This window comes from Myxine glutinosa, chromosome 7, assembly GCF_964187855.1.
Source record: "Myxine glutinosa chromosome 7, kmMyxGlut1.1, whole genome shotgun sequence".
In the NCBI taxonomy this organism is placed as follows: Eukaryota; Metazoa; Chordata; class Myxini; order Myxiniformes; family Myxinidae; genus Myxine; species Myxine glutinosa.
This window is the reverse complement of record NC_136267.1, coordinates 106225049-106250611: the sequence shown is the minus strand read 5'-3', so window position 1 is coordinate 106250611 and position 25563 is coordinate 106225049. Positions and strand designations below refer to the sequence as shown.

At 44.1% G+C, this 25563-nt stretch overlaps 1 protein-coding gene across 9 annotated transcripts in view; it reads right to left on the bottom strand.

The window, feature by feature from the left end:
• Positions 1 to 25563, bottom strand: part of TEX10 (testis expressed 10) — a 289903-nt gene that overhangs the window by 85064 nt on the left and 179276 nt on the right. For all 9 annotated transcript variants that reach the window (XR_013624128.1, XM_078782092.1, XM_068123101.2 and 6 more), the window contains exons 11-12: positions 24437 to 24522; positions 18836 to 18993 (exon numbers count right to left, since the gene is read on the bottom strand). Coding sequence is in view for 8 of the 9 variants with exons in the window: in XM_078782092.1 (XP_078638218.1) it covers positions 18836 to 18993; positions 24437 to 24522 (244 nt within the window). In the remaining variant the exon portion in view is untranslated. The remainder of the gene's footprint in view (positions 1 to 18835; positions 18994 to 24436; positions 24523 to 25563) is intronic.

Here is a 25563-nt window from a genome sequence, read left to right as displayed (position 1 = left end):
GAGCAGCCTACCATGATGGAAAATATGTTAAAATTCACAGTCGCTTAAAGGATGAAACAAGTGAAAGTCTGCAATTCAATAATGCAGTTTGGCATCGTATCTGTTATTCAAATGCAACCAACAAAGAGAAGGTACAACGTGCCAAAGACCGCCATCAATATCACATTTCAGCCGGCTCCTACACAGAGAAAAAACGTGGACAAAAGCGAAAAAGCACAGAACTGGACGAACCATCAACTTCCACCACCAGTCCGTTTACACGTTCTGCAACAGCTCCATTCATTAAGGAACATTTCTTTTTCTGCCAGGAAGATAACGAGCAAAAATTGTACACATTGAGAACAGAAAACGGTGGGAAAGCATTACACGATGGTGTGGAGCTGTCTGGAAATCTCACCCTGCAAACTAGGTTAAACACATCCATCTCACCCACTGATGCACATGCAATCGATGTTCAATACCACAAGTCATGTTGGACAACAAATGTATTCCATGTGTTACGTACCAAGGATAACAAGGGAACAACAGAGAGAGGTCATCCGTTTCAAACATCATGTTTGATTGAGTTGATTAGCCTTGTCGACTGTCAAACTCAGAATAAACAATACTTATCCATGGCACATATTGAAACAACATACATCAACTTGCTTGGTGGCACAGATGCATTGGCGCACCACTTCCCTGCATATAGTAGACACTGGCTCAAGGAGAGAATTCTTCTAGAACTACCACACGTAACGTCTGTTAGGCAAAAGGACAGGAGAAAACCTTCTGTTCTTTACTCCCCAGATGCATGCGAATCCGATATGGTTCAGTCTGCCATGATAGAAAGTGAAGTAGACGATCTGAATATTATCTATAAAGCAGCAAAGGCATTGCGCAGAATTATCAAGAACTTCCACCAACAGGAAAACTCATCCGATGCTATACAGGTCACTAGCAGCACAGATGATGTTCCAGCAGCACTCCACGCAATGATCAGATGGGTTATGGTGGGGCCAACAGAAACACTAGAAACTGAAAAACGAACCACTCACGTTAACAGAGAAGTACTCACTGTTAGTCAGATGCTATTGGGTGGATTCAAATCTGACAAGCAAGTGAACTATAGGCCCAAAACTGATTATGCGACCTTCCGATCAACCAAATCACAAGAAACTCCACAGTCTCTAGGATTAGCCTTGGCAGTTCACCATGACACAAGAAACAAGAAACTCCTGGAAAGTCTCTGCTCTCAAGGTTACTGTGTCTCGTACAGTCGTGTTATGCACCTCGAAACAGCCCTAGCAAATGCCATTGTGGAAAACACCCTGAAGTTCCAAGGACTTTATGTTCCTCCATTTTTGAAGAAGGGAACTTTTGTGTTTTTTGCAGCTGATAACACAGACTTTGCTGAAGACAGCGTGGATGGCAAAGGGACAACCCATGGAACAATCATTGCTGTTTATCAAAAACGTGACACTCAAGGAGAAACATTGGCGCCACAACTGAGCATAGCTGACACTACCAGTTTGTCAGTGACCCCGTACCAGGTTCCTATGCTTCATTGTGACAAGCCGGTGCCGAAAACCATAAAGAGAACAGACACATTCCACATCAGCAAGGATGGTATATCACCAGCGTATCACCTTACACATCTAGGATGGTTGGTTGCTTCTATGATCACCAGAATGCAGAAATCAAACAGCACATATATACCTGGTTGGGCAGGATACCACTCATTGCTGTCGGGTAGTCACAGTTTGACACAAGTCGGAGTCTTACCCCTTCTACCTGAAGTAGCACACGAGTGGTCGACTCTTCTGACCGTCATCTCTCAGACAACTCAGCTAAAGAACTTAGTTGTTGGTACAAGCCACCCTACAGTCATTTCCTGGGATATGGCCCTCTATGAAAAGGTGATAAGGCTGCTGGATGCAAGGCCAGACCTGAAAGGTACCGTTGTACCTCGGCTTGGCGAGCTGCATGTGGTCATGGCTGCTTTGAGAGCCCTGGGTACTTCCATTGAGAACTCAGGTATTGATGACGCGTGGATAGAGGCCGACCTCTACGGACCTTCAACAACAAGGCAGATCCTGAGATGTTCGCATTACAAACGCACTCTCTGTGCTCATATTTATTCATATATAGCACTTTATGAAATGGCGCTGGACCTGTTCTTCAAAGATTATCCACAGTTGAAAGCCGTTTGCTCAGATATGTCAGAAGAAATAGACGAGGCATGTTCAGAAAAGGACAAGTTCACCAAAGCCACAAGTGTGAAAGAAGCCAACACAAAACTGTTGAATGTCATCACTACAGCTGATGTTGTGAACATATTCAAGACTTGGGAAACAGAACAATCCAAAAAAGCCATGTTCAAGTCCTTGATGAATTACCTGCATCGAGTGGAGACAATTCTGTTCTTTGTGGAAGCTTCTCGGGACGCAGATCTCAAACTCCACCTCGAATCTGGTGAGGCACTCAGCAAGCTATTTTTCTCCATGGATCGTATCAAATACAAACGTCTTTGGCCGCGATACATAGCAGATATGTATGACCTGAGGAAGACGCATCCGGCCACATACAGGGAACTCGAGAATGGAAATATCTCAGTAACGAAATCTAGCATCCCCTTTGTATCAATCGGTGCAGACCACGCTTGTGAACAGGAAAACAGAGCAATGAAGGTTCATTCTGGACTTCCAGGCATCTCCAATAATGCCAATGCAAGGCAGAGATTCTTTATGGCCTCTCCAGAATTGTCACGGCTGACCAGAGAATTCAAAGATCAGTTCGACACCAAAACAGACAAAGTGACAGAACACCACGAACTTAGTCCGAGGGCAGTGAATCTGAACAATACAGCGGTTGAAAAGATCAAGGCTGCTATCATGAGTCATGGCAATCCATTTACCACAGAAGGAAATAGCATATACAACTTGATCACACATGCCTATGTCCCAGAGGAGCACACGTCACAAATCCTGAATATCGACAACATTGGTCAACACTTGTACGAAGAGTATGTTGACGAAAGAATCAACGGAACAGTCAGCTTATTTGCACCCGTGAAAAAAGAAAACAACACGATGTACTTGTCTGGTGTGAAGAAGACCAAGATCATGCTCAGGGACAAGTCAGTCGACTTGAAGGAAACAAAAGACTTGTATGGAAGGCTGATGATATTGACAAAATCAAGCCGTGATGTTGACCAGAAAGACGCAATAGGCAACTACGAATTCACCCTTACACCTTGTTCGCACCAAACGGTGACCTGCTTCCTTGCCTTGACAAGTCAAAGTTAATCCATCTCCTTGTGAAACATGGAGACTTAGCTCCGGGTGACTTAGCTCCGACCTCAAGTCCTCAAGCTCAAGTCCATAACTCTGCAGCTATGAAAATAGCAGTAGTCGACGCCATGGTTCTTGTACAGAAATTGTCGACAAAACCAGCTGCAACAGTAACCGTTGAAGATCTCAGTGTCAGCTTTAATACCAGATTGATGTCACTGACAAGACATTTTGACGAAGTTATCCTCGTGTTTGATACTTACAAGGCCGATTCGTTGAAGCAAAGCACAAGACAAAAAAGACGAGGGGGGCACAATCCAGTCCAGTACCAAGTGAAGGACAATACCAAGATCCAACACATCACCATGAAGCGGTTCTTGTCACACGATCAGACAAAGTCAGATTTGGCAGAATATCTGGCTGAGAAAACGTTGGAGTACAACAGAGATGCCTCCAAGCTGATAATTATATGTGCAGCAGGAAAGGCCAAGAGTAACAAAGGCGTGCATTTTGAAGATAATAATCATGAGGAGGCAGACACTCTGATGATTCACCAAGCAGTGCTGGCAACTCGCCGCAATCCCAACGCAGAACAGCTTACCTTCTTCTCTCCTGATACGGATGTCCTGGTCTTGGTCATAGCTAACTATGATGTTCTGCTCAAAAACACTGCTGTCTCCCTTGTGTCGGGCCTTGTGCAAGTACAACCAATCTGGAACAATCTTGGCGTCGAAAAGGCCAAGGCATTGCCAGCATTCCACACATTCACAGGAGCAGACAATACTGGACGGTTTTCGCGAATAGGCAAAACAACATGGTTTGAAGCTTTCGTCAGAGCCGATAGTGACGTGATACAGGCCATGAGAATGCTCGGTGATGCTGCAGATGTGACCGCAGATCAGATGTCCAACTTGGCAAGATTTGTATGTGCAGTGTACGTACCAAAGGGAATATGTATCAACAGCATTCTGGAGTTGCGCTGGTACCTCTTCTGTAAACACATGACTGAAAGTCACAAGTTACCTCCAACGCTAGGGGCTCTAAATCAGCATGTTGATCGTGTACATCTTCAGGCAAGGGTATGGGCTCAGGCTACTATCGCACATCAAGTGTTCCTGGATCCACAGCAACATGGCTACTTCAAGGACAACGATGGGGAATTGAAACCACTAATGACAGATGTACCACCAGCACCGAAAGCAATACTTGAGATGGTCAGATGTCAGTGCAAAGGAGACTGCTCATCGAGACGGTGTTCGTGCCGTGCCAATGACTTGGCATGCACAGACTTGTGTTTGTGCAGCTCCGAATGTGAAAACGACGATGACTGTCAACCTGTTCTCTGCTCTGACGACAGTGATGAGGACATTTGAAAACCTATGAGGACAAAATGTTGATGAATGTTGACAAAGATAAAATTTCATCTATGGGAAATATTCTATGTTCAAATAAAAGTAATTATTACATGTATAATTATGGATTGTATAGCCTCATCTCTATATACAGTGGAACCTCTAAATCCGAATTTAATTCGTTCCAGCGGAAGTTCGGATTGGGAAAAGTTCGGAATTAGAAACTATTTTCCTCATTAGAAATAATGGAAAGTGAATTAATCCGTTCCTGGACCCCAAAAATCCATTATCAAGACACTGTTAACTGCAAATACACATGATTCAAGGTAAAATAAGATGAGTAAATGCCCTAAATATCAAATAATAATAATAATAATAATAACAAGAAATAAATGTACTAACATGAAAATAACTGCATTTACCTTAGTGGAGAGTTCTGATGGTGCATGTGGAAGCTGGAGAGGAGGAAGGAGGGAGAGGGTTTTATTGCTTGGAAGGTGAGGCACCTTCCAAGCTAACATCAGATGACTGTGCTTCTGGTGTTTGCTCTCTTTGTCTCTTAACACCACTTGTAGAGGGTTGGGGCTCACTAGGCTTGCTTTCTTTAGAGAACCACCTCTCCAAAGTTGCCTGGTGTTGGCGACTTTTCTTAATTTTTCTGAAGTGGTCAATCACATTGTCACCGAACAAGTTAATGCTCCTGTTAACCACTGCTTTATTAGGGTGCCACCTTTCAACAATGGCCTGTGTTTTAGACCAATGGAAGCACAGTTCTTTAATTTCAGCACTGGAAATGTTACCACTAGCTCCCTCTTCCTCCTCTGAATAAATTTCCACTGCCACTTCTTCTTGCTGCATCTTGTGGAGGTGCTGAAGTTCTTCTGTGGTGAGTTCCTTGTTGTGATCCTCCACTAACTCCTCCACATCTTCACTCACCTCCAAGCCCATGGACTGACCCAATGCTACAATAGCAGGCACAATAGGTTCTTCAAAGCCTTCAAAATCTCGACGCTCGCGGCGGGAAATATGAACGACGCTAACGCTATGTTGGCGGTTCGGTTATAGAAATACATTCGGAATTAGGGACAAAATTTTCTCGAATTTACGGTTCGGAATTAGAGTAGTTCGAGATGAGGGGCGTTCGGAATTAGGGGTCACTACTGTACTTACCTCTTGAATACATAAATCACCTGTTTAGGATATATGAGGGATGTGGTTTCATAATTATGATCCGTGTGCCACAATGTAGCGAAACATCACTCAATGTGGTATACATATTCAGAAAAAAACATGTTTCCTGAAAGTGGCCATCTTGAAAATCCGCTGTAGGCTGCCACCTGGTATCCCAGGGTAGGTGTAGATTATTTTAGATGGCTTCATGTGATTCCTCATCCCCAAAAATGTGGGTATAGGTGTTGGAATCAGCACTCTAGGTGGTTCGGATGTTGAGATATCGCGAAAAATAGGTTTCCGATGGTGGCCATTTTGAAAATCCAATATGGCCGCCAAAGAAAAATTTGCGCAAATGGAAACATGGTTTTTCGGATTCCTGGTGCTATCAGCTTTCCAAAAATGTATAGTTTTGCTAATCTCCACAAAAAAAGAACGAAATTACATAACAAACCTGACTATTCCCGCCTGGAGTTAGCCAGGGGAGTTACGGAAAATCAGGTTCGGAGAACAAATTTTCATGGAGGCGGCCGAGAGGACTATGGGGACAAATCTGATACCGTGACTTTTAGGGATCAGAAGACTGCAGTTCCAAGACATACCTATCTTCTGGAGGGCCCGAGGCAGACCACGAGTTTTTCCTCCGGGCCGACTTGCGCTTTTTGCAAGAAACCTGGGCATTTGATGTCCCAATGTTACGCCCTGAAAAGGAAAAATCAGGAGCGGAGTCAAACTAGTGCAACTCCGAATGCATTGGCCAATGCGAGAAATCGTCCTTGGAGGACAGTGCCTTGTGAAGGTTCCCATGCCAAAGTTACGGCATCACAGAACGACCTTGTTCAAGAGGGTTACAAACCTTTTATTTCAGAGGGGTTTGTGTCACTGGATGGGGACTTAACGAACCAGAGACCTGTTAGGGTATTGAGGGACACAGGAGCACATCAATCTTTGATGCTTGAAGGCATTTTGCCATTGTCAGAGAAGACGGCAACTGGTGTTAGTGTTCTTTTACAGGGGGTTGGTGGCTATGTTAAAGCTCCTCTTCATGTCATCCATTTGAAGTCTGATTTGGTGTCAGGACTGGTCACCGTAGGTTTACAAGCCACTCTTCCTGTAGAGGGAATCTTTTATTATCAGGAATGATTTGGCCGGTGGTCGAGTTTCTGGTAATCCGATGTTAGTTGAAAAGCCTAGTATGGAAAATAACACTGCACAGTTAGAGCAGGAGATTCCGGGTATCTTTCCATCCTGTGCAGTGACTCGTGCTATGGGTAGGAAGCGCTCTGAAGAGAAAGAGAAGGAAGGCGATGTGGATTTGGGTTCCTTAGAGGTATCGGAGGAAAATTCAAAAGAGGAAATGGACTGTCCGTCGGAGACATCTGGGAACGAGGTTGAACAAACGGTGCTGGTCCGAAAGAGACTTGTTGAAGAACAACACGGAGATTCGAAGATCCGGAGTTTAATTGGTAAAGCCGTTGCAGAGGAAGAGGCTATGAAGATACCTGTTGGTTATTTCATGAAAGGGGAAATACTCATGAGAAAATGGAGACCACCGGAGGTGCCAGCAAACGATGAGTGGGAAAGTTCATTACCAAATTGTGGTGCCACCGCCGTACCGGAAGGAGATATTGAGTTTGGCGCATGAGACACCTTTGGCCGGACACCTTGGAGTGGACAAGACATGTGACAGAATATTGGTACATTTTTTCTGGCCAGGATTGCGACGTGATGTGGCGGAGTTCTGTAAATCTTGCCATTCTTGCCAGCTGGTGGGAAAACCGAATCAGAAAGTCCCATCCACACCTTTAAAACCAATTCCAGCTTTTGAAGAGCCATTCAACCGTGTCATTATTGACTGTGTCGGCCCTTTACCTAAAACTAAGGCTGGACATCAGTATTTGCTGACCATCATGTGCGCTTCCACAAGGTTCCCAGAGGCAGTGCCTCTAAGAAAAATTACTGCGGCAGTTATTGCGAAGGCCTTGATTACATTTTTCACTTTGGTTGGCCTACCTAAGGTCATCCAGTCTGATCAGGGTTCCAATTTCATGTCAACACTTTTTCAGCAAGTGGTACACCTGTTGGGAGTGGAGCAAGTAAGATCAAGTACTTACCATCCCGAGAGCCAAGGGGCCTTGGAAAGGTTTCACCAGACATTGAAGAATATGATCAGAACGTATTGTTTTGAATGTGACAAGGATTGGGATGAAGGAATACCCTTATTGTTGTTTGCTACGAGGGAATCTGTTCAGGAGTCATTGGGATTCAGTCCTTTTGAACTTGTGTTTGGACACGCAGTGCGAGGACCATTGAAATTGGTGAAAGAACAGTGGCTACAAGAGGAGTCACAGTCAACAGTGGTGGAGTATGTGTCAACGGTTAGGCACAGATTGGCAAAGGCTTGTGAAGTTGCAAGAAGAAACTTGAAAGTGACACAGGATAAAATGAAAGTGAGACATGACAAGAAATCTCAGATAAGAAATTTCAGTCCTGAGGACCGAGTGTTAGTGTTGCTTCCTGTTCCAGGTCAGCCACTACAGGCTAGATATTTTGGTCCATATGCAATCGAAAGGAGGGTTAATGAAACAGATTACGTGGTGACAACTCCCGACCAACGGAAAAAGCGGCAGCTGTGTCATGTCAACCGACTGAAGAAATATTATGAGAGGAAGCCTGTGAAAAAAAAATGGTTCCTGTCTCACCTGTCATGCCTGTAGTCGGGGTGCAAGAGAATCCAGAGGTTGAGGCCGGTGTGAAGTTTGATAACTTTGATGACCAGGCTTGTCCCAGATTGACGAACACGGAAGTGTTGTCATTTAGATGAGAAATTAGGTCATTTGACGAGGGAACAACAAGGACAACTATCCAGCCTAATTTTTGAGTTTGCACATTTGTTCACAGATGTACCTGGTCGTACTGACTTGGTATATCATGATATTGAGGTGGGGGAAGCCACTCCTGTGAAGCAACACCCCTATCGGATGAACCCTGTGAAGATGAAGTATCTTCAGAAGGAGGTTCAGTATATGTTGGAGAATGACATCAGCGAACCAAGCAGCAGTGAATGGAGCTCACCATGTGTGTTGGTTCCAAAACCCGATGGCAGTTTTCGCTGTTGTACGGATTTAAAACGGGTTAATGCAGTGACCAAGACCGACTCATATCCCATCCCGAGGATTGATGACTGAATTGATAGAATAGGCCCAGCTAAATTTGTAACTAAATTTGACTTGCTGAAAGGGTATTGCCAGATTCCTCTTACTGATAGAGCCAAGGAAATCTCTGCTTTAGTCACACAAAATGGGTTGTATCAGTACAAGGTTCTTCCCTTTGGATTGAAAAACGGGCCTTTGAAAACGGATCTTTGACGTACAGAATAACACATCTTTCTGCCGTGACTCCCCTCGGGGCTTGGAGGTACACCGTGACCGGGGTTTGGGGAGGAGCACGTAACAGCAAATATTTATATACAGACTTGGCATTTAATATGGAATATTTTTTTTGTGGGGGTGAACTTACTTTTCAAGATGACTTAGAACCAAAAGTTCATTGGAATTATGTTGAAATTATTCTAGATTTTGTTAATGTGACCTTTAAAAGAAACAAAAACCACATTTGACATTTCGAAGCAAATAAATTGATCCTTGAAGGTGATGTAAACTGATATCGAACTCAATTCACGGACAGTACTGTGTTAAACTTCTGTACGTTTTCCAGAAGTATCTCTTTATTTTGCACATTAGCCAAAAAAAATTTCAACAAAAACAAAAGCTAAATTATGACTGGAATTACGGACAGTAAAATTACAGTTCAGTACTTCGTGTAACCCCCACGAGCATTCAGGAGAGCACGTACACGTCGAGGCATGCTGTTCACGAGATTTGCCAAGGTTTGGACAGGAATCGCTTGCCATGCAGTGACAATAGTCTGCTGCAATTCACGCACAGAAGTAGGCTGCTGGTCCAAGTTGTCGATTTGACGCGTTAATTCTGCCCACAAGTTCTCTATCGGATTTATATCCGGGGACATGGCAGGCCACTCCATATGCTCCACACCACGGTCAGCAAGAAAGTGTTGGATCATGCGAGCACGATGAGGCCGTGCATTGTCATCTTGGAAGACAAAGTTTCCTCGAAAGGCTGCACGAGCAATTGGAAGCAATGTTTCTTCCAGAATGACCCTGTACTTGAACTGGTTCAGGTTTCCATTCAGAACAACCAGGTCAGTTTTGCCCCCTGCATGAAAAGCAGCCCAAACGGTCACCCCACCACCCCCAGCTTGGACTCTTGGCACGATACAATCTTCGTTGTGGGCTTCATGCACTTGTCTGCGCACTCGGACGCGGCCATCTTGACGATAGACCAGAAATCTAGACTCGTCACTGAAGGTCACGTGATTCCAGTGTCCTGGCTGCCATTAACGGTGCTCTCTGGCCCACTGCAATCGGCGCTGGCTGTGTTGTCTGGTCAGGCGTGGCTTTCTCAGGGGACGCCTGGCACGATAGCCTGCTTGAACCAGTCATTGGTTGACTAGCCTTCTGGATACAGGAACATTTGTCAGTTGCTGCCACTCAGCCCGAAGCCGATTAGCTGACTTGGTACGGCCATTGCAGACTAACCGGTGCAGCTGGCGATCATCTCTCCATGTGGTTCTGCGTGGACGTCCTGGCCTCGGTATTGGAGTAGGGACACCCGTCTGAGCATTTCGCTTCAGGATCTTTGACACCTGACCTTAAGTGATGCCATACTGCCGAGCAATAGCACGCTGTTTCATGCCAGAATTTCGTAAAGCCACCACTCTATGACAAACAGCATTGTAAAGTTGACGGACCATCTCCAGAGGAAGCGGCAATAACTTTTGTTGACGTGCAGCAGTTGTTTTCCACTAATACAGAACGCAACAACCCTTATATGCCCGATTGTGAAGCCAATCGTCAAATGTACCTGTCCTTACATTTTGTCATGCCACCTGTGATATAATCCTGTTATTGACTTCTTGCTGCGAAAGACAATCAGTGACATGGGTCTTTCAACAAAGACATCACCGAAGGGTAAAAGAAACTCACCAGATTGATATACTGAGTTCAGAAATTCAACCCAAGTCAAGAAAAAAAAAAATTCCATATTAAATGCCAAGTGTATGTTTATATATATATATATATATATATATATATATATATATATATATATATATATATATATATATATGTATATATGTATGTATGTATGTATGTATGTATGCATATATATATATATATATGTATATTTGTATGTATGTATGTATGTATGTATGTATGTATGCATATATATATATATATATATATGTATATTTGTATGTATGTATGTATGTATGTATGTATGTATGCATATATATATATATATAAAAATATATATGCATAACACTCAAGTAAGAGTGGTATTGTTGCGTGTACAAAATAGCTTTATCATTCCACATTTATAATAAATTGCGCATGCACCTAAGGAACCAAGCTCACCAGTAAATAATGTTGGAGGAGGAGGATATTTGAATACACCACTTCGTCTGGTCCACACGATAATCAGCAATTAACAGTCCACTCGAAAATGCCTGCCCTCACTCTCCCATCCACACTCACCTTTCACACTAATACAGATTGGCATACAGTGTCCAGGGAAAGGAAGAGCAGTGACTGATTACACATGACCCTAGGCTTTCCAGTCCAGGACATGAAAAAGATGCTTCCTGTCACCTTATGTTTGCTTTGCTTCAATGTGCAATGTGCATCCAAGCACCACCAGCCTCCAAGCTTATAGGAAAAGGTTTGTGTGACCTCTAGCTATCTTTTGCTGTTCCACAAGGCTGAACTTCATGCCTATTCGCATACTGCACACTTGTCTGGTCATTTCGGCAAACAGACATTGTATGTTTTGAGGGCTTTTGTCAAACTGCTTAAAGAGTCAAAAACAGTGAACATACTATTTGGAAACATGGAGAGACACAACACACACGCACACACACACACACACACACACACACACACGCACACACACGCACACAAGTCGGCTGTGAAGTTATGAAGACAAAGCTTCACAGCTTGCTTGGTGGACACACACACCAAAATGGTGGTGGATACTTTGAGCCCTGAGAGGGCACCGCTCCACCTTCTGAACCCGCATATGGAGATAACAGCCACCAACTGACCAAAACAGACATGCATGCACAAAGAAACACAAAAAAAGCACACACACACACACACACACACTGAGGTTGGCTGTGAAGTTATGGAGATACAGCTTCACAGCTTGCTTGGTCCATGAATCGTGTGATTCCTTACCAAAATGGAGGTGGATACATTGAGTCCTGGGAAGAAACTGTTCCACCTTCTGAATCCCACATATGAAGATAACAGTCAACGACCAACCAAAACACACAGCAACACAGATATGTGTCACTAGTTCCTTATGAAGACCACGAAACTTGATTAAATTTAGATTTGCCTGAAAACGTTGAAGATTCACATCTTTCACATTTAAACAGTGTTTAAATAGCGAGTTCAAAAATAGCTGGAAATTGTTGGAAGCTCCCTCACATGTGACCGACCATTGTCACGAAAGCAACCAGAGTTCATTGAACATAATACCCCACACAGTGTTCAAGTTTGTACTAGAATTATTGTACACCGCTCCTTTCCTATTCCATCTCCAGGCGCTGCATGACATCATCGCCAGGCACGGAAGGCAGCAAGGCGATGATGCTCACTGAAAACGAGTACTCAGTTTTCACTCAGGTTTCTTTCTTCTTTCTTTCTTTCATTCTTTCTTTCTTGTTTGTTTGTCTGGGTGATATCTCATTCATCCTTTGAGCGAGTAAGCTGAAATTTTGGCACAATAGTGCGCACGTGTTTTGGCCAAAACGGTATTGTTTGTTCTTTGGACTTCCGACTTCCGGTCCCTTGAGCGACGAGGCATGCTTCGATCTCTCCACGGCATCAAAGTTTGAGTGCTTTCTCGTTCGTCTCTTTGTCAAATTTCCGCTGGGTATTTTGTTGTGTATGTGTTATTGTGTGTTTCTATTTGGTTTTGGTTTTGTAGTTGTTGCAAATTTGTGTGTAATTAGTCATTTTTTTGTTCGCGCCGCGTGCGTGGCCTGGTCTCTACGGGCTCCCTCCCCCCCGTCAGTGTTTTGTGAATATGGGTTCTTTCCTTTATAGTATTTGCTTGTTTCTTTGATTTTCTTTTCTCCCCCCTACCTCTCACGAACATCTTACCCTTTGTCCAGCGTTTTGAAAACAGAACAAACAAATAAACAAAAACAAAAAATTCTATATCAATTCTTTCTCTCCTCCCGGACACGCGCTTGTTCGCTCTCCTCCTCGTCTCGACTTGTGCCCCGCCGCCTATATCTCGTTTTTCTTCCACCTTTGCTCCTGCATTGTCAAATCCACGTTCTCACTGAGAGACTTTTCCCAGATTGTTTTTCATGGTTTTGTTTAAATATTATTTAAATATGTTTAAACCACAGCCGTGATGCTGACGCCGCCCTCCCCCCCCCCCCCCCCACCCCCCAATAATTTCCATGTTTTGAACGTTTCCCAGTGTGTACGCTGGATTAGAATAGGTACACCGTATCCCTGCGTGTCGTAAGAGACGACTAAGAGGGTTGGCGTCAGGAAGGGCATCCGGCCATAAAAACATTGCCTCAAAAAGACAACCATGACAATTACAATGACATATGGGCAGGGTACAGCCCGAAGTGGAGATCGGTTTCTGAGGTTTGGGACATGGAATGTAGGGACAATGACAGGGAGATCAGGAGAAGTGGTGGAAGTATTGGTCAGAAGAAGAGTGGACATATGTTGTGTGCAAGAGACGAGATGGAAGGGAAGTGGTGTGAGAATGGTGAAGGGTAGGCAGGGACAGAAATACAAGTTTATGTGGCAAGGGTGCCTGGAGGGCGTGAATGGTGTTGGTGTCCTGTTTTCTGAGGAGTTTGTAGACAGTGTGGTGAGTGTGACGAGAGTGAGTGATAGGTTGATGATGGTGAAAATGATGATTGGAAAGCTCTTGGTGAACATCATCTCGGGATATGCTCCGCAGGTTGGTCGGAGCGATGAAGAGAAGGACAAGTTCTGGTGTGCGATAGAGAAGCTGATGGAAAACGTGAAAGATGAGGAAGTTGTTGTGGTAGGAGGAGACCTAAATGGACATGTGGGAAGGAGTATGGATGGTTTTGATGGAGTTCATGGGGGTTACGGATATGGTGTGAGAAATGGAGAAGGTGAAAGGATTTTGGAGTTTGCTGATGGAGCTGATTTGTTGATTTGTAATACTCAGTTCCAGAAAGAGGATAATAAGCTTGTTACATACACGTCAGGTGGGTCGACGACAACCGTTGACTACTTGATGGTGCGTAGGCGAGATAGGGGGCACCTCCGGGACACAAAGGTGATCCTGGGGGAGGAGGCTGTTTCACAGCACCACTTGGTTGTCTGCGACATAAGGGTGAAAGGTGCCAGGAGAGCTCGGCGGGTGAAGTACCAACCGAGAATGAAGGTGTGGAGGTTGAAAGAGGTGACAGTAAGGGAGGCATTAAAAGAGAGGCTGAGTAGGGTCGAGGATGATGTGGTTGAATTTGAAAGTGGTTGGATGTCAATGAAAGCTAGTCTGTTGGGAGCCGTTGGTGAGGTATGTGAATGGACAAAAGGACCACCGAGGCACTCGGAAACATGGTGGTGGGATGATGAAGTTGGAAAGAGGATCGACGAGAAGAGGAAGAAGTTCAAGGAGTGGCAGAAGGTGAAGGGTACGGGAGCAGAAACAGCAGAGCATGAAAGTTATAAGGCAGCCAGGAAGGCTGCAAAGAAAGAGGTAGCAAAGGCGCAGGTGGCATGTCGGAAAATGTTCGAAGAACGCTTGGATTCGGAAGAGGGTCAGAAAGCAGTATTCAGGATTGCAAAGCAGATAGCGAAAGAGGTGTGATGTGATGGGGGTGAGTTGCTTGAAGGATGAAGTGGGACAAATCGTTGTCGACCCAGATATAATTAAAGGAAGATGGAAAAGATATATGGAAATGCTGTTGAATACAGAGAATGAATGGGATGGCAATATAGAGAGTAACCCAGTTTTAGGACCAGCAGAGAAGATAACTGAGAAGGAAGTTGAGGAAGCGATAAAAGCAATGAAGGGTAGAAAAGCGGGAGGGCCGACGGGAGTTGTGGGAGATATGTTGAAGGCAGCAGGAAGTTGGGGTGTGAAGAGAATGACAGAGATCTGTAATCTGGTGGTGAAAGAAGGCCGCATTCCAGTGTTTGGGAACTGAGTACCCTCGTCCCTCTATACAAGGGGAAAGGTGGCCCTCTGGAGTGTGGCTAGTACCGAGCGATAAAGTTATTGGAGCATGGAATGAAGGTATTGGAAAGGTTGTTGGAGAGGAGGATAAGGAAGAAAGTGAAGATCTACGAAATGCAGTTTGGATTTATGCCAGGAAGAGGAACGACAGCCGCGCTTTTCATTGTGAGGCAGTTGCAGGAGAAGTACATCGAGAAGAGGAAGAAGTTGTTTCTTGGGTTTGTTGATCTGGAGAAAGCATTCAATAGGGTTCCACGCAAAGTATTGACATGGGCATTGAGGAAGTTAGGAGTGGAGGAATGGTTGATCAGAGTAGTGATGGCAATGTACAAAAGAGCGCGCACAGTTGTAAGGACGAAGGACGGGAACAGTGGTGAGTTTGAGGTGAAGGTGGGAGTGCATCAGGGGTCGGTACTAGGTCCACTACTATTTGTAGCTGTGATGGAGGTGCTGGCTCAGAACGTAAAGGAGGGTTTACCGTGGGAGTTGTTGTATGCAGATGATCTGGTGTTGATTGGCACACGATCATTGGCAGATGATCAGCACACGGCCACTTCCTAGTTCTATCCACCTCACCACATGCTTTACCACTTGCCATCACCTTCGTTTTTCCGATATTCACCTTCAGATCTTTTGTCTCCATACATTCCTTCTACTTGTACATCTTCTCCTTCAGTCCATCCATACTTTCTGCAATCAACACCAGATCATCTGCATTCAACAACTCCCACGGTAAACCCTCCTTTACGTTCCGAGCCAGCACCTCCATCACAGCTACAAATAGTACCGACCGACCCCTGATGCACTCCCACCTTCACCTTAAACTCACCACTGTTCCCGTCCTTCATCCTTACAGCTGTGCGCGCTCTTTCGTACATTGCCATCACTACTCTGATCAACCATTCCTCCACTCCTAGCTTCCTCAATGCCCATGTCACTACTTCGCGTGGACCCCATCGAATGCTTTCTCCAGATCAACAAACCCAAGAAACAACTTCTCCCTCGACTCCATGTACTTCTCCTGCAACTGCCTCACAATAAAAAGCGCGTCTGTCGTTCCTCTTCCTGGCATAAATCCAAACTGCATTTCGTCAATCTTCACTTTCTTCCTTATCCTCCTCTGCAACACCCTTTCCAATACCTTCATTCCATGCTCCAATAACTTTATGGTTCGATACGTGCCACAGTCCAGGGGGTCACCTTTCCCCTTGTATAGAGGGACAAGGGTACTCAGTTCCCAATCCACTGGAATGCGGCCTTCTTTCACCACCAGATTGCAGATCTCTGTCATTCTCTTCACACCCCAATTTCCCGCTGCCTTCAACATATCTCCCACAACTCCCGTCGGCCCTCCCGCTTTTCTACTCTTCATTGCTTTTATCACTTCCTCAACTTCCTTCTCGGTTATCTTCTCTGCCGGTCCTAAAACTGGGTTACTCTCTATGTTGCCATCCCATTCATTCTCTGCTTTCAACAGTATTTCCATATATCTCTTCCATCTTCCTTTAATTCCATCTGGGTCGACAACGATTTGTCCCACTTCATCCTTCAAGCAACTCACCCCCATCACATCACACCTCTCTTTCGCTATCTGCTTTGCAATCCTGAATACCGCTCTCTGACCCTCTTCCAAATCCAAGCGTTCTCCGAACATTTTCCTACATGCCTCCTGCGCCTTTGCTACCTTTCTTTGCAGCCTTCTTGGCTGCCTTCTAACTTTCATGGTCTGCGTTTTCTGCCCCCATACCCTTCACCTTCTGCCACTCCTTGAACTTCTTCCTCTTCTCGTAAATCTTCTTTCCAACTTCATCATCCCACCACCATGTTTCCGAGTGCCTCGGTGGTCCTTTTGTCCATCCACATACCTCACCAACGGCTCCCAACAGACTATCTTTCATTGACATCCAACCACTTTCAAGCTCAACCACATCATCCTCTACCCTACTCATCCTCTCTTTTAATGCCTCCCTCACTGTCACCTCTTTCAACCTCCACACCTTCATTCTCGGCTGGTACTTCACCGCCGAGCTCTCCTCGCACCTTTCACCCTTATGTCGCAGACAACCAAGTGGTGCTGTGAAACAGCCTCCTCACCCGGGATCACCTTTGTGTCCCGGAGGTGCCCCCTATCTCGCCTGTTGTTGTTGTTGTATCAATGATCTCTCCGACTCTCTGGAAAATCCTCTCTGTCTCTTTTCTGATGACTCCACTCTCTGCCACTCCATTCCTCATCCCTCAGATCGGCAGTGTGCAGCCTCCTCACTCTCTGCAGACCTGGACAAAATCACAGACTGGTCAAACAAGTGGAAGATGTCTTTCAATCCTGACAAATCTCACACTCTTTCTATGTCTCTCCGAAAAGACCGATTGGACAACCCTCCCATCTACTTTCTCAACAATCCTTTCCAAGAAGTTCTGTCACTCAAGCTTTTGGGTCTCACTATCTGCCATGATCTTTCCAGGGAAAACCACATTTCCAAGCTGGCCTCCAAAGCCAGTCGCCGACTAGGCATCGTGCGAAGTCCTTCCTTGGCACACCTGAGCTCCTCACCACATACAAGGCTTTCATCCACAGCTCAAAGGAATACTGCTCTCCCCTCTGGGCTGGTGCTCCTGCCTCGCAAATAGCTCGGCCCAAAGCTTTCAGAATCATTGGAATCTCCCGCGATGAAGCTGATTGTGAGGGGCCTTTCACTCACTCACCACAGGCAGGTAGGTGGTCTTTCTGTCTTTTACTGACTCCTCGCCGGCCTTGCTCCCCAGCTCTGTCTGTGCTCTGTCCCCCAAATATTCCTACAGGTCGCACAAGATCTGCCAGCAACCCTCTTCTGGTGAAATTGCCAAAATCAAGACTCTTTGCTCACCTTCACTCTTTCATTCCTCTTTACTCCTGCCTCTGAAACAAACTCCCTCACTCTCTTCAATCCCACTCCTCCCTCCCGGTCTCCAAAACAGCTGTTCAGCCCCATCTCTTATCTTCCCCCATCAAAAAACCTTGATCTTTTCTACCCCCGCTAATTCACCCCAGATCCACCAGATCCACTTCACAAACCAATCCCTTCTGTATTTGTCATACCCAGATGAAGCCCACAAGCTAATTGAACTTCCCAATAACAAATCGGTTCCATTTTATGCTGGCACAAAGATATTTGATACATTCAAAGAATTTGCGCACCCAGACATGCATGCCTGTCCCAACACCAACATCTCGTTTTTTCATTTATGTTCCTCAAAATTCTATCTCTCTCTTACACACACACACACGCACGCACGCACGCACACACTTAATTAATTGTACAGTATCGGTTGTTCCTAAACTTAAGTATCGATAATTTAAAGGATTGTTGTAAATGATGTTAATTTCACAACATCCCATATTCAACTTTATTTAAATTGTAAACCTCAAACATAGTTTCTCCACCTAAATCAAGGACCTTAACCTGTAAGCAACTGACTCGTTTCCCAACTGCATGGATCATCAGCTGGGCACCGTTCTTCCTCGACGCTTCGATCCTTTCAGCCCAAGACCTCTCCAAACGGCGGCTCCACAACCTCGATCATGGATCCACATCAATAGATGGTACATCAGTAGATCCACAACCTCAGTTGCGTCCACAACTCACACACACACACACAAAATACAGGCATCCATCATACGTTCAAATGCGCACCCACGACACACTATTAATACAAATACAGGCATCCAAATCCTTACTTCTACTAAGGTAGTATGGTGCTGACGCTGAGCAAGATCCACTTGGGTCAGTTGTAGCACTGCTTTCAAAGGGACTGCAACAGCCTCATGCATCATGCCAGGGGGAGCTTTGCCTTGTCCTGCAGACTGAAGTGCTGCCAATTCATTTTGACTGAATCCTGCGACGAAATTGGTGAGATAATGCATAAGCAAGTATTTGTTGCATCCAATCTCTCAAAGCCAGTACAATGAGCCATCACAGAATAGGGCCAAACAACTAAGGCCCACTAAGGGCCAAAGGGGCCCTTAACCTAACAACTAAGGGCCAAACCCTAACAACTAAGGGCCAAAGAGAGAGAGAAAGAGTGAGAGAGAAAGAGTGAGAGTGAGAGTGAGAGTGTGAGAGAGAGAGAGAGAGAGAGTGAGAGTGAGAGAGTGAGAGTGAGAGAGTGAGAGAGTGAGAGTGAGAGAGTGAGAGAGTGAGAGTGAGAGAGTGAGAGAGTGAGAGAGTGAGAGTGAGAGTGAGAGTGAGAGTGAGAGTGAGAGTGAGAGTGAGAACTGGTCTGTGTAACAGAGGGCAACTGTTATGTTCACGGACAAATCAATAATTTGGTGGTGACAGGGACCCCGGATACGGCGCCATTCAAAAGAGACACATAGTCGTGGCCAAAAATATTCGCACACTTGCAATTTTTTCAAATAACTCACAATATTCTCTAAAAATAAGTTGAAATTGACGAAAGTATTTGGTCTCCACAATTCTTTATTTCACTGTTAATATTACATAACCTATGTTTTTGACAAAGAACTTAATATATCCTTTAAAATAAGGAAATCAAAAGAAATGGCATTGCCAAAATTATTGACACCCTAGACTTATTATTTCGTAGCACAGCCTTTGGACAAAATAACTGCAGTCAAGCACTTCTGATAGCCATGAATGAGCTTCCTCCACCTCCAGACTGGCAGTTTGACCCACTCTTCTTGTGCAAACTGCTCCAGTTCCCCCAGATTTGAAGAGTGCCTTCTCCCATCTGCTGTTTTCAGATCTCCCCACAGGTGGTCAATGGGATTTTGATCTGGACTCATTGCTGGCCACTTCAGAACAGTCCAGCGATTTGTATTGAACCATTCCTGGGTGATTTTTGAAGTGTCGTTCGGGTCATTGTCCTGCTGCAAGACCCATGACCTTCAACAGAGACCCAGCTTTCTGACACTGGGTTGAACATTGCGCTCCAAAATGCCTTGGTAATCTCCTGATTTCATGATGCCATGCACACATTCAAGGCACCCAGTGCCAGAGGCAGCACAGCAACCCCAAAACATCACTAAATCTTCTCCATATTTGACTGTAGGGAAGGTGTTCTTTTCTTTGAAGGCTTAATTTTGTTTTCTGTAAACATAGAGATGATGTGCTTTACCAAAAAGCTATAATTTGGTCTCATCTGTCCACAGGACTTTCTCCCAGAAGGATTTTGGCTTGTTCAGGTGTGTTTTGGCAAACTCCAATTGGGCTTTCTTATGTCACTCTCTCTCTCAGCCTGGGTCTCTTACCATATAACCCCCTTTCATTGAGTTGGCGACGGATGGTGTGAGTTGAAACTGTTGTACCTTGTGTCTGAAGGTCAGATTGAATCTGTTTGGCAGTTGATCGAGGTGCTTTCTCCACCATTCGAACAATCCTTCACTGCAATCTTTGATTAAGTTTTCTCTTGCAGCCACGTCCAGGGAGGTTGGCTACAGTGTCATGGGCCTTAAACTTCCTGATAACATTGCGTACGGTGGACACAGGAACATCAAGGTAAAAAAAAAACAGCAGAATGACTCCTTTTCTCTCTTCAAACTGATTGAATGAGTGATTTTTATATTGCAGGTACCTGCAACCACACAGATGAGTTCAATTCCAAAGTAAAAGAGAATCACCTGAGCTTTGAAATCTAATTATTTCAAACAACTTCTAAAAGGTGCCAATAATATTGTCCCGGCCATTTTAGGATTTCTGTGTGGAATAAGCTAAGATTTCGTAATTTTTTCAGCTTTTTTGTTTTGTTCCACTGCAAACCAAATAAATACATATCGTCACCTTCGTGCCATTCTTGCTCAAGTCGAATTTTATCGAAAATGACATTTTGTTATCCGGTGATTGGTTATTGTGTCTAGTGACTGTCAATTCATAATAGAATGTCTATACACGTTTTTTTCGCCGTTTAAAAATGTTTTTGTTCAACTCCGTGCCATTTCTGCTTATCGAGCGTTCGTGCCATTTCCGCTCATCGTATATCACCGAAATAATGACTCCACCCATTAAATTCAATGAACCCTAACCCATCTCTGTAACCCTAGTTAGAGATGACCTAAAAAAACTAGTGTATGAATGAAAACAAAGTCAATGTATCATAAAAATGAATTTCTTGATTATTCGTTCCAACATGGTCGTCAGCATTTCGGTGGGACCGTGAGCAATATTGTCTCTAGCACTTATCCGTGCCATAATTGCCCAAGCCAAAATTGCTCACGGTGATTTGCCCAAGTCAAAATTGCTCACGGTGATTTATAATCTCTGTTATTTATAAACTTCGCTTAGTTACATGTTTCTCTACAATTGCATGCAATGATAATCTAGGTTTTCTTCACTTAACAGAATTTAAATTCAGTACTGATCCAGATGGCTGGGGAAAAAACGTTTTTTGTGATTATGTCGTAAACGCTTTTTTCGAATTGAGCAAGAATGGCACGAAGGTGACGATATGTGGATACCAAAATATATTTTATTTCAACAATTTTCTCAAAGAAATGGTGCATTATTTGAAAAACGTGCAAGGGTACCAATATTTTTGGCAACGACTGTACGTCTATCACACTACCTGTCAACAGCAGAGCGTCAGGTTTCCACAAAATCAGAAGGCATAGGGTGGCATAAGTGTCTTGGGTGTAGGACTTCTCAACCTGCTCAATCAGACAGTTAATGTGGCTGTGTACGAAGACAAGCTGGAGTATTTCATGATCCTGACTGCTGAAATGTTAATTGGTGACGATGACTTCATATTCCAGCAAGGCCTGTCTCCGGCGAATAGCTCACAGTCCACAATAGCATGACTTCCTGCACATAACATTGTGGTTTTATCTTGACCTGCAAACTCGCCCAAACTAATCCCAATAGAAAATCTTATGGTACACTGTCAAATGCAAGATGAATGGGCTCAAACCCCAAACGCTTCACAAACTGAAGGATAAACTGTTCCAATGCTGGGAATCCATCACATCAATGCCTAGCTGCATAAAGGCTGTTTTAAAGCTAAAGGACCAACCAAGTATTGAAATGTGATTTCTCCTCTTTCTTTGCTGAAAAACAGAAATTATTCTATTTTTTTGGAAAAAATAAATGGCTATTACAATAAGGTACTGTATTTTGAAATGCCTGCCATTTGTTCAAATGATCAATGTCCTTTGTTGAAAGGAGATATTTATGATTTTACAAACTTTTCCGAGAGAATATTGTGAGTTCTGCCAGATGTCTAAGAAAAACTGAGCGCTTCAAAATTTAAAATCTATTTAATAAATGCACACCTGGTACTCACTGCGTTATTCTAATTTTAAGAAGACTGCTACATACCAAGACTCCAGACAATGCCAATAAACTGTCAAAATATGGTAAAAATAACAGGTAAGTTTAGATAGAAAAAGGAAAACGAAATTGAAAACACAAGACAGAGGAAGAATAGTAAAATAGAAATAAGCATAATAAAAAGAGGCAAAATGAAACAAACAAAAAAAATCACATCATCATTTTCAGATGGTGGAAATAATTCCTTATTGAATGAAACTTATAAAAATAATTCTTACATGAGCAAACTATCTGCCATAGCCACTCAAAACAACCAGATTAGGCACTTCCTGCTCCGTTCATCCTATCCTTTGACCCTAGGTCTCTGCCCGTCTGCTTGGAAGTCAGCCAACATCATTACCTTAGACAAATATGGAGCACAAACAAGAGGATCTTCTTAACTATAGGCCCCAATAGTTAACTTCAAATATTATTAGCACAATCATGGAATCCATCATAGCAGTTGATGTCAAATCCTTCCCTTTCCTGCAATGGCCCGATCTTAGACAATCAGTTCTGCGGTTTCCAAACTGGTTACTCTACCTTGGACATGTGTGCTGATTCTGCTCTCTCAACAATGGATGGAAGCCCTCAATGTCAGGCATGAGATCAGGGGACTCTCTCTTGACATATCTCATGCATTAGACAAAGTCTGGCACCCGCTTTGCTCTCGGTTGCTCGGCTATGGCATCCAAGGCCAATTCCACAGATGGCTCGATGACTTCCACTACTCTCAAAGCTAATGCATGGCTCTAAAAAAAATCCTCTCATCTCCTCTCTCTGTTGACACTGAAGTGCCTTAAAGTAGCGTTTTGGGCTCAATCCCTTCCCCAATTGTGATCAAAGACATGTCTGACTTTAAAATTCTCTATCTCTTGGCTGATGGCTCCACCCTCTGCCATAGCATCCCTCATCCTTCAGATAGACAAGCATTAGCCTCTTCCATGCCTGTAAACATTGATAGAATCATGAGCTGGTTGAAAACTTTGAATGTCTTTCAATCCTGACAAATCCCACACACTGAGTCTGAAAAGACCATCTGACTAACCCTCTCATTTACTTCCTCAACATAACTCTTGAAGTTCAATCACTCAGTCATTTGGATCACCCCATCAGCTATGATCTTTCTTCGGCCAATCACACTTCTAAGTTGGCCTCTAAAACCAGTTTGGGCATCCTTCCCTCATGCAAAGTCTTTCCTTGGTACGTCATGCAAATCAGTCACTGAACGTTTAAATATTTACAAGGTCTTCGTCTGCAGCTTGATGGAGTACTGCTCTATCCTTTGGACTAGTGTCCACTGACTCGCACCTTCCTCAGATTGTCGCGATGGAAACCAAGGTCTTCAAAATCATTGGTATGTCCCATAATGGAGCTGAGTCTCTGAACCTATTACTTTCATATGGCAGACAAGTCAGTGGTCTCTGTCCTCCACCACCTCCTTTCTGGTCTTGCATCCTCTGCCCTTTCTGTGTTTTGTCCCTCCAAAATTGAGACTCACTGCTCGCCTCCACTCATTCGTTGCTCTTTTCTCCTACCTGTGGAACAAACTTCCTAAATCTGTTCAATCTCATTCTTTCCTCCAGCACTTCAATACAGCTGTTCACTACCATCTCAGATCATCCCCCATCTATCCATTTTCCCTCGCTAACCCACCCCTAGCCCACCTTGAGGCTCCAGCCCACCTCTTTCCACGTTTCCAGGTTATCGGGTTTCTCCCTACTCCCTCACCCACCTCCTCATGTTTTGCTACATTTTGCTTCTTCTCCAGGTTTCCCTTCCACCTTTGTGATTGAAACTTTGTGCCAGTATCCACCTTGTTCACCCCCTGTACTCCTCCCCCATTGCTCTCATTCTTCCTAGTGTCCTTTCTACAGGTATCCTTTGATGTTGTCTGCCCCCCCCCCCTCCTCATCTTTCCACTGTTCTTTTCCTTCTGTTTTGTCCATGAGCCTCAACTCTGTCATACTAAAATAAAACATTTCCGATATGAAACTTCTTGTAAACAGGAGACTTACCAACAAGGATAGAAAACATAAAGCTGCAATAAGCCGAGTGTGAAACAGAAGACTTTCCATTTGCAAGGCAGTCTGCCATGCCAGCTCTGAAACACAGTTACAAGATAGCAGGGTACAAATCAATAACCAGACACTTCAGTGTGGTTTTGGGTGAGTAACACTAAACAGTGAAGTTTGTAAACCCTCTGAATGCAAGTAGCAGAATTATCAACCCACACTTTTCAACTCTGAAATAGAATATGATGTAATTTTCGACTCGTAAAAAATTTATGGAGCATATTTCTCCATGGAATAAGTTCTTAATTTGAACAAATGTGTTTCAAATGAATCGGATGCTGTTGTTGAATGAAGCCAAATGTAATTATTTCTGTCAGTAATGGCCTCGAAAGAGTTGATGGTTCACAAAAGCAAGTGTAGGTCGTGTAACTGCATTATATATATATATATATGTTTGAATTTTGAGTCAGCATTAGTTACAGCTGGCGAATGGGATTCTCTGGAAGAAATGACTGTATAGTTGCGTCTATGGGTCAAATATATGGGAGATGTTTCACAAAGAGTGTAAAGTGAAGTTGAACATAATAATCAAATCTTCCAGAAGAAACTTCCAGGACAACCATCATTACAACACTCCACCGATCTGGCTTTATGGCAGAGTGGCCAGACGGAAGCCTCTCCTCAGTGAAAGACATGAAAACCCGCTTGGAGTTTGCAAAAAAGCACCTAAAGGACTCTCAGACTGTGAGAAACAAGATTCTGTGGTCTGATGAAACCAAGATTGAACTGTTTGGCTTCCGTCTGGCCACTCTGCCAAAAAGCCCAGATCGGTGGAGTGTTGCAGTGATGGTTGTCCTTCTGGAAGTTTCTCCCATTTCCACACAGGATCTCTGGAGCTCAGCCAGTGACCATCGGGTTATTGGTCACCTCTCTTACTAAGGCCCTTCTCCCCCGATTGCTCAGTTTGGCCGGGCGGCCAGCTCTAGGAAGAGTCCTGGTTGTTCCAAACTTCTTCCATTTAAGAATTATAGAGGCCACTGTGCTCTTGGGAACCTTCAATGCAGCAGAAAATTTTTTGTCGTCTTCCCCAGATCTGTGCCTCGACAGAATCCTGTCTCTGAGCTCTGCAG